Source organism: Pelophylax lessonae (assembly GCF_965119305.1).
Source record: "Pelophylax lessonae genome assembly, chromosome: 2".
NCBI lineage: Eukaryota > Metazoa > Chordata > Amphibia > Anura > Ranidae > Pelophylax > Pelophylax lessonae.
The window spans coordinates 459,450,321-459,468,930 of NC_138769.1; the positions used below are offsets into that span (position 1 = coordinate 459,450,321).

Below are 18,610 nucleotides of genomic sequence, written 5' to 3' on the forward strand. Positions count from 1 at the left end.
GATCAGATATTTTAGATACCTGGGCTAGAGGCGCATCTAGTTTAGGATTCTTCGTAAACTTCCCTAGTTCCTCCTCTTCAAAGGGATACCTCCTTTTCCAGTTCTTAGGCTTGGATAGAGTGTTCCCAGGTTTTTTCCATTCCTGAAAGATTGGTGAATAGGGATTACTCTGGACTGGGATCTCCCCAGGCACTTGTACATTTTATCCTGTATGGATGATTCTTTGGCTGGTTCAGGGATCCCTTCAGTAGCATATACTGCTTTAAGGAGCCCATCCATATCCTCTAGAGAGAAAAAAAAAAAAAAGTTTCCTGTTCCTTCTGGAACCTTCTTTTTCACTATCACTCTCCCTGTCTGAATCTTCGGTAGAACTAGTCTGGGATTTTTGTTGACTTTTTCTTTCCCCTGGATCCTCTTCATCCCTTGCCTGTGCCGAGGGGATAACTTGTGACCCTGGAAGGAGGACAGAGGGTCCTACAACTTGTGACCCTGGAAGGAGGACAGAGGGTCCTACTCTAGACATAATACTTTCCTGAGAGGAAAGACTGTCACTGATTTGAGAGGCAATTGCTGTAGCCTGAAAGGACCTAATAGTAGCCAACATTTCTTCCTGAACTGATTTAAGAAAACCTTTTATTAACTCAGATGCTTCCTGCCCTGCCACTTTATTAATACAAGTATGACAAAAAGATTTAGTATAAGACCTTGATAGTCTATCCCCACAGTTACCGCACTTTCTAGATGTGCTTGCACTCATTGAGGCAGAGGGGGTCTGATAGAGGCCTCCTGGGCTGTGGATGGATCTGAAACAGTAAGAGAGAGAGAGAACAAACACTCTCTATCCCGAACTTAGTATATGTACTGCCGAAGCAAGCATACTAACAAGGCTGTCAACAAGGAAGGCAATACAGGGCTTGGCGGTCCCCTCAACATGGACTGCTATTAAGCCCCAAAGAAGGAAGGCAAAAGCACTTACCCGGTTTCAAGTCACTCTTCCCTGCAGCCACCTGTACCCCTGCTCCGTCCTCCACGGGATGGGTTGCGGCTAGAGATGTCGCAAACATAAAATTTTATGTTTGCGCACAGCGAACTTCCGCAAATGTTCGCAAACGGGCGAACCGCCATAGACTTCAATAGGCAGGTGAATTTTAAAACCCACAGAGACTCTTTCTGGCCACAATAGTGATGGAAAAGTTGTTTCAAGGGGACTAACACCTGGACTGTGGCATGCCAGAGGGGGATCCATGGCAAAACTCCCATGGAAAATTATGTAGTTGACGCAGAGTCGGGTTTTAATCCAAGGGCATAAATCACCTAACATTCCTAAATTGTTTGGAATAACGTGCTTTAAAACATCCAGTGTGTGAATACGATCAGGTATGATGTTGGATTGATCAGGTAGTGTAAGGGTTACGCCCGCTTCACAGTGACAGACCAAACTCCCCGTTTAATGCAACGCAAACAACCGCAAACAGTCCATTTGCAGTGGGCACAATACAGTCTGTGGACCTGACACTCACTTGCAGGCAACTACAATTATATTACAGAGGAAAAATTGAATTACTTTTTTATCTGCAAGGTGCTGTGCCACCCTATATGAGTGGTGGGCAGTGGGCACAGTACGGTCTGTGGACCTGACACTCACTCGCAGGCAACTGCAATTATATTACAGAGGTAAAATGAAATTACTTTTTTATCTGCAAGGTGCTGTGCCACCCTAAATGAGTGGTGGGCAGTGGGCACAGTACAGTCTGTGGACCTGACACTCATTGGCAGGCAACTGCAATTATATTATAGAGGAAAAATTAAATGAATTTTTTATCTGCAAGGTGCTGTGCCACCCTATATGAGTGGTGGGCACTGGCAGTGGGCACAGTTCAGTCAATGGGCCTGACACACACTGGCAAGCAACTGCAATTATATTAAGGGGTAAAAATTAAATGACTTTTTTATCTGCAAGGTACTGTGCCACCCGATATGAGTGGTGTGCACACAGTACAGTCTGTATATGACAACAGGCTTCAGACATAGAGGGTTCCTTCTCTGCTAAGGTACTAACTCCCTGGACTTTTTCTGGCGACCTGTAAGATCCTTCTGGAAGGAGACAGATGGGGAGGAACCTTCTAGCAGGCCGTCTGTACCTGACTTACAGGGGTACCATCCGACATACACTGCCTTCAGGTAAGAAAAAACAACAAATGTTCCGGTGTAGGTTTGAAACACAACCGAACTGAAGCACAAGGTGTGGGTGGGACTTTTTATAAGCTGCAAGTTGGGTTGTGTTTCCGGTAGGGTGGAGCCCCAATCTCTCACTTGTAGGCTATCTTGGAAGGATAAATGAGTAAATTGGGCTAACTTTAGTGTTTTGTTTTTTAATTCACAAAACTGTTTTTTTTTTTTTTAAAAAACGCGTTTGAAAAATTTCTGCGCAAATACTGTGACATAAGAAGTTGCAATGACCGCCATTTTATTCCCTAGGGTCTCTGCTAAAAAAAAAAAATATATATATATATATATTAAGAAAGTTATATAGGGTGCGCTGATAGGTGTAGAAGCTGCTACCAGAGTCCAGTGTCTATAATGGATGTGTGTAAAACTTTATGAGTGTGGTGCGCTAAAACTGAAATATAAACAAATCCAAAACAATGGTAATATATCTTTAAGACCGCATTCACATTGATCCGATTTGGACCGCGACTTGTCAGCCTGATAAGTCGCGGTCCGTCACGCTCCCATTGTGTAGTACAGGAGCCGTTCTAATAGGAGCGACACAAGTCGCTCCGACTTATGGCACTTTTCCACTGCAAGTACCGCCTCGGCTCTACTCTGCCCTGCTTGGCCCGGTTTGCTTTTCCACTGCTGGTACCGCATGGTACGGTGTTGGAATGGTTCGGTACGGTATGGTTTGCTTTTCCACTAAAGTAGTACTAAAGTTAAGTGGGTGGGATAACAATGGGGTGGGTGGGATTCTCTGACCAATCAGTGGCTAGTAGTGACTGCATGCAAAGGATTGTGGGATATGGTACCGGGTATGGTACCTCTTGGAACCACAATCGAGGTGGTACTGTTTTTGAGAGCCGTACCGTTCGGTTCCATGCAGTGGAAAAGCGCCGCCGTACCGTACCGAACCGTTCCTACATCATACTATGCGGTACCAGCAGTGGAAAAGCACAAAAGCGAGCCAAACCGTTTGGTTCCATGCAGCGGAAAAGCGCCATTAGAAAAAGGGTCCTGTACTACTTGGGGGCGACCTGGAGATGACTTGCATAGACATTAATTTTATGAAGTCCGTGCAAGTCGTGCCGAAGTCGCGTTGCACGCGACTTCACAGGTCGTCCCCTAAGTCGGAGCGACGTAGTGTGAACCGAGCCTAAAACACATTACAACAGTGAAAAAGTAAACTGTACATGAATGGATCATTTTGAAACGACAAAAACAAACAGTCCAAAAATTCAAAATCTTCCACCGTGTTGCTTTCCAAGCATGTGATATTTTCAAAGTGTGGCAATAAAACAAATGCTGTTCAAACAATATGTGCGAAATCCCACCACCTTGAGGATTTCCTCCTTACCCGACAGAGAAGGTAAAGTGCCAAATTGATTCCAAATAAACTGATTAGGGAACAAACAAAATCACCAGTGCTGCCAAAACTACTAGTGGGGACAATCAAGCAAGCCTCTTACCAAAGATGGATCTTTGAGCTCATGAAATTCTCCCTCACTGAGAAGTACTCATCTTCCTTATCAGCAGACAGGAATGAGTGACCTCCATACACGGACCGATGTGGATTGAACTCCACCGAGGTACCATGTGAAATAAAAAATTGCGGCCAATAGTGTATTACCCCCAGACTTATGTTTATTAAAAGTTAAATGCACTTACATATAAATGGTGGAAGATTTTGAATTTTTGGACTGCTTGTTTTTGTCGTTTCTCAGTGATCCATTCATGCAGAGTTTACTTTTTCACTGTTGTAATAGGTTTTAAAGATATATTACCATTGTTTTGGATTGGTTTATATTTAAGTTTTAGCGCACCTCACTCATTATAAAAAAATATATATATATACTTACTCATTCCTGCACAGATGTCTGTGAAAAATTTCTCGATGTTGGACTGAAAATACCGGTTTGAAATCTTGCCAGTTCACAATTTTGAAACCGGCCTCAGTGAGAACCTAGGCTAAATGTCTTGCAAGGCAACTTCATGTGTCAGATGGTGGATGCCCTGACTAAAAATAATGCTAGCTAAATACTAGCTTTACTAATTACAAATAACACAAATCTGATTACTTAGGAAACAGCGATCACAGGGTAATTTCATTTAATGTAAACCATAGGAAAAAAAAAAAAAAAAAACGAGGCTGGTGCAAGAAAACGAAATTTCAAAAGTGTCAATTTTTCTAAATGCGCTTAATACTTCAAGGTATTAAATGGGATCAAACTATAGAAATAATGAACACTGGGGAAAAATGGGAGCTCTTAAAGAACATAATACAACATAATAAACATAATGAACATAATAAATAATAGCATTAAGTTTATTACAATGGGCAACGAATAGCAAAGAGCTAAGGTTGAACATAGGTTGAAACTTTAAAGCAAAAAGGCATACAGTATAAATGGGGAAAAGGGCCTTTAAAGCTGAGTGAATATTCCCAGCATTCCAACACTACAACTAAAAAAATAAGAAATGTAAGAATAGTAAAGGGGGGTTAAAAAAAAAAAAAAAAAAGCCTCCCATAATGTTTAAATTATATTTATAGTAAGAAAGCAAGGTCAGAGCATAATGGCCCCATAAAAGATGGTTAGGGAAAGTTGGTTACAAATGACAAGGAGAAGGCATTTGTACTAAAGCCAGTGTCCTAAAAAGACTTGAAAAACTTACTAGACAGCTTTCACCTGAGAGTCCTCAAAAAACTTAGCCAGAATTTTATTTATTATGCACCCAGACACAAGAAACAGTCTTTAAGCTTGGTTTTGTTGTTTTATTAGAGGTGATAACTTGGATGGGGTAGAGGAATTATACGATGCCCAACCTAACTGAAATAAAAGATGGGGATAACTTGCTTCCTATGTAAAAAATCCTGGACTGTTCTTCCTCCTGATCTCCACAGTCTTTAGTGGTCAAAAGCAAAAGTCCCTTGAGGAGTAGGAACTCTCAGTCCCCTTTAGAAAATATCAAAGTAGGTTGTAAGCTGCATACAGGAGTATTTCCTCTCCTCTATAGAACTGCACCCAGCTCTACTGCCTGTAGGAACTACCAGCCCTCCTGGCTGCTTGTCCACCAGCCCACCTGACTGCTGAAAAGATCTCCCAGGGCAAGGTTACGCACAGCGCTGTCTTCCTGAAAGGCTTGCTACATGTGCCAGTCTCTCCCCTTGTGAATCCCCAGGTGTGCTGATGTACTCACACTGTCCTCTTTGCTCCCTGCGTCTCCTTAGGCAGAACAAAAAATAAAAAATAAAGAACATAACAGATTCCTCTATTCACATCGATCGATGTGGATGAATAAATCTCTGCCAAGAAAAGTGTAAAAAAATATATGACGAAGCATAGGGGAGATCCGCCCTCTGTGTCCACCCCATCCCCTATGCTTCGCCATATATGCTCTTTTTTTTTAACTGCGGTGGTGAAAACACCTCTTACAGCTCTGCAATCATTTATTTACGTATATGTTGAAAGCAAACAATGTTGCTGTCAGGATAAACAAATCAGTGCTGCAGGTGATGTGGGTACCTGCAAAGCAAACAATGGTTAACAAAAAAACAGTGACAAGAAAACATTACAATATAATAGTATACAGTACAGTAAAACAAAAGAATCATTGTATCTGCAAAGCAAACTATGGTTAACAATGGAAAACAGTAACAATAAAACATTACAGTATAGCAGTATATTCTAAACTACAGTAAAACAGTAAGAAAAGAAAATTAACTTAATAAAACGACAACTATTTTTGGCTTTTTTTTTTCTTTTTTAGCTTTGTTTTTTTTTTACACTTTTTTTGGAACTGTAAAAAACTTTAAATGTTCCAGGCTAGGGTCTCTCAAAATGCAATAGACATCTAACATCTTTAGAGACCCTGTGTGAAAGTGTGCTCTAGATTGTGCCATGCTGTACCCTATACTAATACTCCACTAGTGTGTGGTAGTGACGGAAACAGTTCCCAATGCAAAGACCAGGTTGGCCAGGACAGGAGGGACAAAAATAGCAGCTGTCACGCCTATATCCACTTTTTCTACAGACACTACGTTTTTGGGGTGCTCTTTGGGTAGAGGTACCAGGGAGGACATCCGAAAAACGCCTCCCTTGCAGCCGGCTCACTGCATCTGGATTGTGAGTTTGGGCCACAGCACCTTCTGAATACAAAAGGCCTGTGATGATCTCTTCCTGGAATTTTAGGAAGGATCCACTTCTTCCTGATGCTTTGTATACCACGTATGCGTTAAGCTGAGCCAATTTGAATAAGTATACAGACACTTTTTTGTACCAGCGTCTGGCCTTACCGGATTTTAAATACGGTGGCATCATCTGGTTGTTGAAGTCCATCCCTCACATGTTAAGGTTGTAGTCATGGACACAGAGGGGTTTCTGAACACCAGCAGTCGCCATTGTAATTTGGGCTGTCGTATCTGCGTGAATGGAAGACAGAACGAAAACATTCCGTGTTTCCTTCCACTTCACTGCAGGCAATTTTATTACACTCATTCAAGCAGACTCTCTCCCCCCGTCTAAGTCTGGAATCTACAAGCTGTTGGGGGAAGCCCCAGCGATTAGGTCGCACGGTGCCACATGCGCCAATTCCAGAATCAAAAAAGTGACTAAAAAGTGGCAATTGTCCACATATAAATGGCACCCCTTTCCAAATAAGGATGACACCAAATCCCAAAAACCTTGTCGCTGCTCCCTATGTATTCTGGGCAGTCGGGGGGGGGGGGGGGGCTCCACACTGCTATCTTTTCCCTCGTTCTTCTGGAAACTACATGTACAGCCTGTTGCCCTGTCAGAGAGCCTTTACATCTTGACCCCATATCTGGCATGCTTTCTTGGGAGAAACTGTTTGAAAACAAGGGGGCCAGAAAATGTAATCAGGGACTTATCAACTCAGACAGCTTGCTGTGGCGTATACGAGGCTGCAAATATTTGGTTAGACAAACCAGCACTGCAGTAAGACTTGGTGGTGGCCCAGAAAGGTTTTAAAATTCAGAAACAGTGATATGATTCCATGCAAATTCTCTGGCAATTGGTGTCAGTGTAGTGCTTGTGTACTTAAAGTAGATGATCTCTCCTCACTCGCTGGAACCGAAAAGGGCTCCAAGAGGGGAGATTGCATAATTTCCTGTGCCTTTGTTAACATCATACAGGCACAGGTCGTTCTGTGATTTACCAGAACCGATCAGCAGGTCTAGCCCATAAATCATTGACCTGGACCTGACGAGTGATAGGTTCTAGAACAAATCAGCGCCGGGTCAGCTGACGGGTGCGTCCCCTACCCACGGGCATAAGCAACGTACAGGTATTCTCGCAGACGAGCCACCTTGCTGCAGTAAATGCAGATCAACCCTCCTGGTGCACACAGAGACCTGCCTCTGTGGAGCTATCCAGCCTGACCTGCAGTAACCCTCATCCAATTTCTGACTCCCTAACCAACCACGAGTCATCAATTCAATTTGCTTGCACTAACCCTAGTAGCACACTAGAGCAGGGGTGTCAAACTCAATTTCATTGCGGGCCTCATCACCATTATAGTTGCCCTCAGAGGGCCAGTTTTATCTGTGGCCCACCACTATCAGAAATCAAAAGCCCCCACCCTCACAGTGTATCCCCTTTACCATGTGCTGCTGCTGGGAAGAAGCTGGAGGCAGAGCTGGGAAGCAGCAACTGCAAGGTCTGGAGGAGGGCTGGAGTCAGCTGCCAGAGTCTGCTGAATGCGGAGACCAGTAGAGGTGGAGAGGGGGAGGTGCTGCAGCTGCACAGAGAGGTTCAAGATCTGTAGGAGTTGTCGTCCTCTCTGCTGCCAACTAATGAGTTTAGTGATGCCAGTCAGGGCCCATCAGCGCCTGCTCATCTCTGTTGCACACCAGTGCTACCTATCAGTGCTCATTAGTGCCACATATCAGTGCCACCTATTAGTGCCCATCAGGGCAGCATATTAGTGCCTTCTCAGTGCCCATAAGTCCCACCTCATCAGTGCTGCCTCATCAGCGCACATCAGTGGAGAAAAATTACTTATTTACAAAATTTACTGACGGAAAGGAAAACAATTTTTTTTTATTAAAATGTATAAATTTAATTTGGGTACAGCATTGCATGACCACGCAATTGTCATTCAAAGTGTGATAGCGCTGAAAGCTAAAAATTGGCCTAGGCAGGAAGGGGGAGAAAGTGCCCTGTATTGAAGTGGTTAAATTTGGCTCCCAATGACTTCAATAAGGTTTGGATTCAGCATATGTGATTAGGGACGGTTTTATGCACTATTTTTTTTTTTTTTTTTTTACAAAAGATTCACTATTTAATATGTGCTATATACATATGACCTAGGTAATACAAGCTAAAGGGCCCAGCGTGAGTTTTCTTTTGTTATCTAGAATCGTTTTCCAACATTTGAGCTAAAACTCTGTTTTCTGGGTTTGTTTATACTTTATGTGTTATATGTTTAGGAGTAATACACATAAAGCGATGTTCATAAAGTCTTAGCGTTATGGTGGTTTTGTGATTTAATTTTTTATTTATAGTTTACCAATAAAGCGTTGATGTTACTTATATTACTATATTCATGCAGTTGTGTGGACATTTTTCCAGGGACCATTGAGGCTGCAGTAAAATATATTTTAGGTCCTTAAACTTAACTAGATACCAAACCATGCAGTAAACCCCACACATCTGCATGGTTAAGCAATTTTTATACAATTAGAAAACATGTACTTGTGCAAGAATTGGGGTTCCCAAGCCTGGATCAGTCTAGAAAAAGGTCATGTGATGCAGGTTATAAAGCTCAGATTGTGCAGAGAGTAAAATTGTTCATATCTCACTTATGTTGTTAGAAGCTTATTATAATATACTATCCCCACAGGCTGATAAAATGTAGGCTATGGTGTGCTTTGATGCTTTTTTGTTTCTTCTAAATACATTATATATATTATGAGTAGGAATGGGACATTATCGCAGTTCCTACCTTTTTGCGGTAATCTAGATAAATGTTCTTGAGTTCTTTTGATCGGATTCTAGCGACCTGTGAAGTATATACTCTCAACTGTTCAAAATGTACATCTCGGAGTTCTCTACAACATGAATCTGGAACTAACCAATACTCTGCCATGCTTTGTTTACCTTTATGTACACTTGATTAATTGTATTTGGTCTGCTATCCAAACTCTATTACTCTGTACTCGTTTATAAAACTTTAATAAAAATTACAATTATATATATATATAAAAAAAAAAATCAATATAAAAAGAATTCTCTTAGTTAAGTTGAGTTTATTTTTAGAAACACATTGTTTCACTTTTTAACATTTCATTTTTTAGCACAGTTCAAACATACTGCACATCAAAAGCACCATGGTACAAAAAAAATACCATAACTTGTATTTTGTGAATGCAAAGAAATGTTCACTGCACCATAAAAAAGATAAGCCTATAGTGGCATAAACCATAAATGGGGCAGTAGTTCTCTTGAGTAGAGGGGAGAGTATAGTAGATCTATACTACATATTCTGGCCAATAAAATTTACAAACATGTATTAAGGTCCTTTTGCACAGGCTTTCCGCCCGGCGGACTCAGTTTTGCTCAGCGGGGATCGATCCATCGATCCCCGCTGAGCAGGCGGGTGACAGGTCCATCTCTACTTACTTTGCAGAGACAGACCTGTCAGATCCCCGCTCTCTCTTCTATGGGAGATCGGATGAAAATGGACCGCTTGTCCCTTTTCAACCGATCCACCAGATGGATGGAAAATAGGGTTTCCATCTGTCTGGATTTCAGGAACAGTATCGGGTAGCAGCGGGTGTCAGCGGAGATGTCTCCACTGACATCGGCTGCTCCATAGGGCTGCATGGAGCATCCGTTCAGGTCCGCCTGAAAAAACTGACATGCGGACCTGATCGGAAAGCCCGTACGAAAGAGGCCTTACAGTTAGGGCAAAACAAACCCCGTTAGAAATACACAATTGGGTAATACTGTTTTCTAATATACAGTAGTCAGGGATGGCCTGCCTGTCAGCAATTCTATATCAGATTTATATCACAAAGCAGAAATGGATAACAATGAATGTATTGCTTGCATATGTGCATCTACTGACAAATCCAAGCATGATGCCAAGTGCTTCACCAAATAAAACAGGCAGACTGTATTGTTCATTTGTTGCTTTCTTGTGGCACTCACGAGCATCTACAAAACATAGAGTTACTGTTCTATGTTTGCGAATCATGCATTCCACTTGAACACAACGTGTGCAACCAGTAGATAACCCATCCCGATCGTAGTAGAGATGATCATCATGGGGAATCCCAACCTGTAATTTACAAGTACAAAAAAGAAAATATGTAACTAGTTGCAAATAGAAGACGACAGTCAGAGTTACATTTTTATTTTTGCTATTGTTACAGATTGCCTTGAAAAAATGCAAATTGCCTGGCTGTTATGCCCCTCCAATCACTTCAATACTTTAGTAAGTGGCCTAGAAAAAAAATGTGCAGATCAGGAGCTCTGACTTCTCTTTGACTGTCTAATCTACATGCATGTTTTAAACCGGGAATAAAAAAATTCAAGCCAGGGATGTGCAGGCAGCTAGCAAGTGGACCCTTTATTGTGTCTTTACTTTGGCCCAAAAAGAGATTTAGCTTTTAAGGGAATCAAACCCTCACAGATAAATGGTGTAATGCACGTCTTGATTTGTATGCATGGAGGAGTAGTATTTTGATTGTTAATTGCTAGTAGGCTAAAGGGGGTGGTATCAGTTTTACCATTACCATAGAGACTAATGATGGAGTAACAGACATCTTGCTTTTAATGGGAACTGTAAAGCTTCAAGGAAGTCCTTGCATTTGCCGCAAAGAATGGGCTAAAAATCAAGATTATGACAGGCCCGGAGCAGACCCTTAGGCCTGGCTTAGGTAAGAGTAACAATGGGGACTGTGCTTTGCAGTGCAAAGCATTGGATTCATGTTACGCCTCCCCCTCGCAAAACATCATAGTTATTTTACTATCCCATTTCTCAGTTTGGTTACAGTGAGCAGGTAAAGCCTCATTGAGTAATCTTTAGTTGCTCTAGTTGTAGTTTAGAAGGGCTATGGGCATTCCTTATATATTCCTTCCATAAGTCCAGCCCTGTCACATAGTATGCTTCACCATACACAGAAGTACCAGGTATTTTCTTTGCTCCTGGCAGTAGCAGAGCAACAGGAGAATGCAGGTAAAGTGAGTATATGTTGGTGTTAGTGAATTAAAGCACACCTTTTGCTTTGCATTGCATAATTGCTTTAACCACTTGATGTCCAGGGCAATTTTTTAATTCTACACACATGGTAAAAGTCACCATGTTTATTTAGAAACTAGCTTAGAACCCCCAAATATTTTTTGAAAGCAGATGAGAAAATGATGGCTGTTGAAATTTGTTATGGCACATATTTGTGCAGCCATCAAATCCAAGTTTTCAGAAAAAATACACTAAAATGAATTTTAGTGCACACAAACACAATACCCAATTTTTGGCAAAATATGAGGTTATGTCAAGTATTTACATAGTTACATAGTTTGTGAAGTTGAAAAAAGACATCAGTCCATCCAGTTCAACCTATGTGTGTGTGTGTGTTTGCTGTTAACTGTATTTTGTATACCCCTTTATGTTGTGGTCTTTAAGGTGCCCATCTAATAGTTTTTTTTAAAACTACTAATGCTCCCTGCTGATACCACTGCTTGTGGAAGAGAATTCCACGCCCTCACTGCTCTGACAGTAAAGAACCCCTTATGTATTTTAAAGTTAAACCTTTTTTCCTCTAGTTTTAGTGAGTGGCCACATGTCTTATTGTATTCCCTTTCTCTGAACAGTTTGTTCCTCATGCTATTGTCATCACCAGTACAGTATTTGTACATTGATATCATATTCTCCCTCATGCGTCTTCTCTAGAAAGAATAAGTTCAATGCTTGTAATCTTTCCTCATAGCTGATGTCCTCCATTCCCCTAATTATTTTTGTTGCCCTTCTCTGGACTCTCTCCAGTTCTAGCACATCCTTTCTGAGTACCGGTGCCCAGAACTGGAAAGTCTTGTAAAGTGGAAGAATATTCTCTTTATTTCTGGAGTGAATCCCCTTTTTTATAAATGCCAGTATTCTGTTGGCTTTGTTGCAGGGGCTTGGCATTGCATGCCACTGCCAAGCCTGTTGTCCACTAGGACCCCCGGGTCCTTTTGCATCTTAGATTCACCCAGAGGTTCCAAGCAAGTAGCTAGCTTTCATGTTTCTGACACCCAAGTGCATTACCTTACATTTTTCAACATTAAACCTCATCTGCCATGTAGTTGCCCACCCCATTATTTTGTTCAGGTCTGCTTGTAAGGTTTTCACATCCTGCATAGAAGTTATTGCCCTGCTTAGTAGAAAGATCCCAAACATATCAAGACTCAAAATGAAACACACTGGAACAAATGGTGAAAAACAATTCCTAAAATGTTCAATAGGTGACAAGTCTACAAGTTATCAGTGTAATGCTAATTGTGAATGATTGCCTAAGAATTATTGTTCTTACTCTGTTTACATATGCGTGGGGGATGTACACACATTTACGTGTATGTGAACGGTGCTTTTATCTTTTTTTTTTCAGAAACCTTTTTTTCATTTAATCTTTTTTGTTTTATTCTATTAATGTTATTACTACCATAAGGGGCTTACAGGTCCCCTATGTTATAGCTTTGGGCAGTGACAGGTACTCTTTATGGAGACATTAGGGGTCTGTTAGACCCCCAATATCTCCCTTGCCCTCTAAAGCAGCTGATCAAGCACAGATCATGCAACAAAGGCTGCCACCACACCAAGGACTAGTAATCTGCAATATACTACATTTTTGGTTTTGGGTTTAGATATACCTTAATGTAATCACTGATTATGTACCCATGTCTGATAGGTATGTTTTGCAATACTTTCTGGCACAAAAATTCTAGTTTCCAACAACAGTTGTTAAGGGACAATTTTTGCTTTGGTTTATAAATAAGCTGCCTTTGATACTTGCAATAGGGAAATTTAATCAAGGTCTGATCAGGTATTTTGCCAAAGGATCAGTGAGAAATGTATTCCCTAAAAAAATGGTTGGTAATAATTTTTTTATACTAGTTTTGGTAAAACACAAACACTTATGATGTTGGTGTGATCAGGTTCATAACCAAAAAGTGCACACTTGCGATTTTCTTAAAACGAAATTATGTCTACAGTTTATCAGAAGTTAACATCTGTAGAATAAACATAAAAAGAAGGGTTGTCACTCCTACAATGGAAAGGGAGGCAGTGATGATTGAAAGGCTGAGGTGACCACAGTAAGGTGCTAGATTCTGTATTACAGGCTGACAAACTCCACTCTCTTTCTTGTTCATATAACAAGAACCAACTTCACTTTCTCCTTTGTTCTCTAGCAGAACAAAACAAAGGTATTCTCCATTATTGTCACAGACAAAAGCATCCAGACTTCAAAAAAAGGTATCCACTGTATACAGGTTAATAGCATCTATTCCAGACAAGTGCAATGCCGAACATTTCTATCACTGAAGCAGTCTTTCTTTTTAGGGACAGCTCATCTTGGTAGAGCAAAGACATTTCCCTTGTGCCCCACATTTACTCTGCATGAATTCATTTCCATAAGCTAATTCTCAGTAGAAAATTGTGATTTACATGATAATGAACAAAACAAATATAAACCAAGTAATTTCAGTAATCGTTATCATTTGAAGGTCTTCTAAAAAATGGCAAAAAATAGTGATGTGCAAAAAAAAAACAAAATAAATCAAAACACATTAGATTTCACTATTTAATGTAGTTAAAAATCAAAATAATTTTGAGCTATACAATAAAGTATCAAAACATTAAGCAATAGTGGAAGGATTATAAATCATCCATACCGATAACAAATATATAAAGTCTTATGGAAAATAAAAGATCTAGACAGAACATACATTTTTATAAATACATGCACTCACCTGTTAACTTGTTTCAAGGATACAGCATATCATTGTGTGCATATTTTAAAATTATGTATGACTGGTAGAGCCATTTGCCTGGCCTATCATGCAAATTTCTTCAATAACCACTGACAGGGCCATCTTTAAGGCGGGGCAAAAGGGACAGCTGCCCTGGGCCCAGTCATTACTGTGGGGCCCAAAGCAGTTGCCACCTTTTTATGTGGAGGGAGACTGACATGTGAAAGCGGGAAGCCCAGCGGCAGAACACAGTGCCCGGCTAAGCGGGAGGTGGCCAGAAAGTTTTGACAGGCAGAAAGCAAACGCTTAATGCGAGGAGGTGAGCTGTCAGTGCACTGAGTTAAGCATCGGCTTGTCAGCATGATCACTGGGAAGATTAGCAATATTAGTGTTCAGCGCCGTGGGTGGTAAGAATGGAGGACTTGTTTGACATGCTGTTGGAGACAGTGAGCCAATGTGGTGAAGCTTGCAGTAACTTGGCTTTGCTTTGCTAACACTGCTCTGTCCTGTTCCTGCCTAATATGAGGTGGGGACTAACTTGCAAAGTGACGAAGTGCAATTTGCTACTTTACTCTGCATAATTCTGCTTATTGTATGCAAGCTGCTTCAGCTGATGTGTACATTGCAATGCTGCTCCCTTTCATGCTGTCTGTTTTCATCCGATCTTCCCATAGAGGGGAGCAGGTCTCGGGCAGGTCCGTCTCAGCACAGTGAGCTGCGATGGACCTGTCTTTTGCCTGCTCTGCGGGTATCAAAGAAGTGATCCTTGCTGAGCTAGCAGAGTCCGCTGAGCGGATCCACCCCGTGAGAAAGGGGCCTAATAGTCTGCATAAACCTCTGTCACAAAAGCTGTGAATATTTCAAGCCTATTAGCCTATATGTACAGTATATGCAAATACAGTGTAATGGGATATCCTTTGCCAGGTGGTGGTAAAGCACTCCTTTAAAGCTGCTTGGACCAGCTAGTATATTATAAAAAAAGTTGTATGTTTATCCAAGCCTACTCACAAAGTCTGCTTGTCTGTGTAAAATCAAAGTAAAATAAAAGGAAAGGAGCACCCTTGCAAATATAGTAATTCTCAAGCGGTACTTTTGTGGACATAAGTTGCAGTTGTGAAAAGGACTACTAATGCCAGCAAACCCAAGAGTTATTTATGCACTGATATTTTGCATGACTCCTGTTTCAGGATTCAATTTGAGATGGGCTCTCGATGTTTTGAATTATGGTGATCCCATCCTAGGCATATACAATTTTTGGCCAGTATTGTCTAGACTGTAGATTTAATAGGTTAAGACAATGTTGGCTTTATTAACTGGAAAGGTGTAAGGTGTGTTATGTACTTTATTATATTTGGGAAATTATATTTATAATAAAGCTTAATTTTAGAAATGTTTCCTTTTTTATTTTTTGCAATACATTGACTGTATGAATGCTGCACGGGTCCTTAATAGGGTGATTTCTGGATGTCGGGATTTCTATGTCCTTGTCAGTGTTCATTTGGAGTAGGGAGTAGACAGGATTGTTGATTATTCTGATGCACTGCAGGGCTACAACAGTGACAGTTGCTCTGCCCCCTGTCACCTTTCAGCCAATCAGGCAGCAGTAATGATAAGCTGTACCCTAATAGCAACCAATCAGTGAGCAGTAATGTGCAGTAACCTCTAGCAACCAATCAGTAAGTGGCAATGATGTGCAGTAACCTCTAGCAACCAATCATCAAGAGATTATTTGCTGTAAACTCTAGCGACTGTCAGTGAGCTGACAGTAAACTTATTTTGAGTCTAGCTGCTATTTATTGTATGTTTCAGAGCGGGGAGAGGGGTTAGTGGGGCCCAAGAAAGTGTTTGCCCAGGGTCCAATCAATTCCTCCAGGATGGCACACATTGCCAGAAGGTTTGCTGTGTCTCCCACCACAGTCTGAAGAGCATGGAGGAGATTCCATGAGGCAAGCAGTTATTCTAGGAGAGCTGGACAGGGCCAAAGAATGACCTTAACCCATCAGATGGACCGGTATCTGCTCCTTTGTGAAAGGAGGAACAGGATGAGCACTGCCAGAGCCCACTAGAGGATGGCACTGGTGTGAATGTTTCTGACCAAACAATCAGAAGCAGACTTCATGAGGATGGCATGAGGGCCCAACGTTCTCTAGTGGGCCCTGTGCTCACTGCCCGGCACTGTGGAGCTGAGCTCGATTGGCATTTGCCATTGAACACCAGAATTGGCAGGTCTGTCACTGGCACCCTATGCTTTTCACAGATAAGAATAGGTTTACCCTGAAAGCCTGACAGACGTAAAAGGGTCTGGAGAAGCCACGGAGAAAGTTATGCTGCCTGTAACATTGTTCAGCATGACCAGTTTGGTGGTGGGTCAGTAATGGTCTGGAGAGGTATATCTATAGAGGGAAGCACAGACTTCCACAGGCTAGACAATGGCACCCTGACTGCCATTAGGTATTGGGATGAAATCTTTGGACCCATTGTCAGACCCTACGCTAGTGCAGTGAATCCTGGGTTCCTCCCTCCTGGTGCACGACAATGCTTGGCCTCATGTGGGGAGAGAATGCAGTCAGTTTATGAAAGGATGAAGGAATTGAATTGATACCATTGAATGGCCCCCACGCTCACCTGACCTAAATCCACCTCTGGGACATTATGTTTTTATCCATCTGACGCCACCAGGTTGCACCTCAGTCTGTTCAGGAGCTCAATGCTGCCCTGGTCCAGATCTGGGGGGAAATACCCCAGGACACCATCCATCATCTCAGGCATGCATACAAGCACGTGTAGGCCGTACAAACTACTGAGTACCATTTTGAGTTTCTGCAATGAAATTTCATCAAAATGGACTAGCCTGCTGCATCATTTTTTTACTTTGATTTTCGGGGTGTCTTTGAATTCAGCCCTTTGTAGGTTGATAATTTCAATTTCCATTGAACGATGTGGCACCCATTCATTCCTAACACATTACCCAGTCCATATCAGTATAGATATCAAGCATATTTGTCTCCATTGAGATCTGAAATGTTTTCAAAGTTTTCCTTTAATTTTTTTGAGCAGTGTGTATATAATATATATATATATATATATATATATATATATATATATATATATATATATATATATATATATATATATATATATATATATATATATATATATAAAATCAAAAATCATATAGGATATCCACACTAAAACATATAAATTAAAAAATGACCAGCAGCTTAAGCAATCTGTGACACTTGATGCAAGAATTGTGATAAATATATGAGGCAGCGCTAAAAAATGTAACTCAATATTGTGAAAACACAAAATTGAATCACTATACAGACATTATATTTATTTGATGAAAATTGTGTATAAAGAAATCACAAATACAGTATAAAAATAAGTGTCCATTTATCGCCTTAAAAAAAATTATACCACCCTATATGCAAAATTCTATACTCACAGTTGACCGAGAGGAAGGTGAAAACCCCAGCAAAGCGTGAACCAATTTGCCCCAGCAGGGGAAAAAATTCCTTCCTAGTCCCCCGAGAGGCAAGTGGATATTCCCTTGTTTTAACTTTACCTATAAATGTTAGTATCCAGTTATATAATGCAAAAAACCTACCGTTAGTTCACCGGTAACGGTACTTTCTTCCGAGCCTTCCAGGACGGCCCAACAGTGAGAGATGACAGGCTCCTCCCTACCGGAAACACAATCAATTAAGATTAGTTAAAAGGCCCCACCTTTCCCTCTGGCCCCCAGTTGTAATAGAGTATCTTCCACAACCGATTCAGAGGGAAAGTTCTAACAATTTTATAGGTACTTATCACCTACATCTTTGCACAATATCATACACCCTTTTAACAAGGGCGGGTAGGCGGGCCGTCCTGGAAGGCTCGGAAGAAAGTACAGTTTCCGGTGAACTAACGGTAGGTTTTCTCTCCTCCCCTTCCAGGACGGCCCAACAGTAAGAGGATAATAGAGATCCATTTTGCCTACCTTAGGGTGAGACCACTGCCTGCAAGACTTTTCGGCCAAAGGCTAGGTCTTGTTGAGACAGTATTTCAATACGGTAATGCTTCAGGAAGGTGTCATGACTAGACCAGGTGGCTGCATTTCGGATTTGTTCCCATGAAGCTCCTGCCTTCTCAGCCCATGATGTGGCAATGGCTCTTGTTGAATGCGCTTTTATTTTGGTTGGAGCAGGCAGACCTGATAACTCATAAGAGGTGGTAATTGCTTGTCTAATCCACCTGGCTAGTGAAGGCTTAGAGGCCTGTAATCCCTGCCTAGGCCCTGAATGGAGGACTAGGAGGTGGTTTGATCTCCTGAAGATTTTTGTTCTTTCTAAATAAGTGAGAAGAGCCCAATAGAGTCAATACAGTGGAATTCCCATTCCTTCTTGTTTTTTGGTTTGTCACAGAAATAAGGTAGATTT

At 41.3% G+C, this 18,610-nt stretch overlaps 1 protein-coding gene across 2 annotated transcripts in view; it reads right to left on the minus strand.

Moving 5' to 3' along the window:
* Positions 1–10,417: 10,417 nt before the first annotated feature.
* OCA2 (OCA2 melanosomal transmembrane protein) overlaps positions 10,418–18,610 on the minus strand; it is a 524,044-nt gene continuing 515,851 nt past the window's right edge. For both annotated transcript variants that reach the window (XM_082246739.1, XM_082246738.1), the window contains one exon: positions 10,418–10,515. In XM_082246739.1, the coding sequence (XP_082102865.1) occupies positions 10,428–10,515 (88 nt within the window). In that variant the 3' untranslated portion in view covers positions 10,418–10,427. The remainder of the gene's footprint in view (positions 10,516–18,610) is intronic.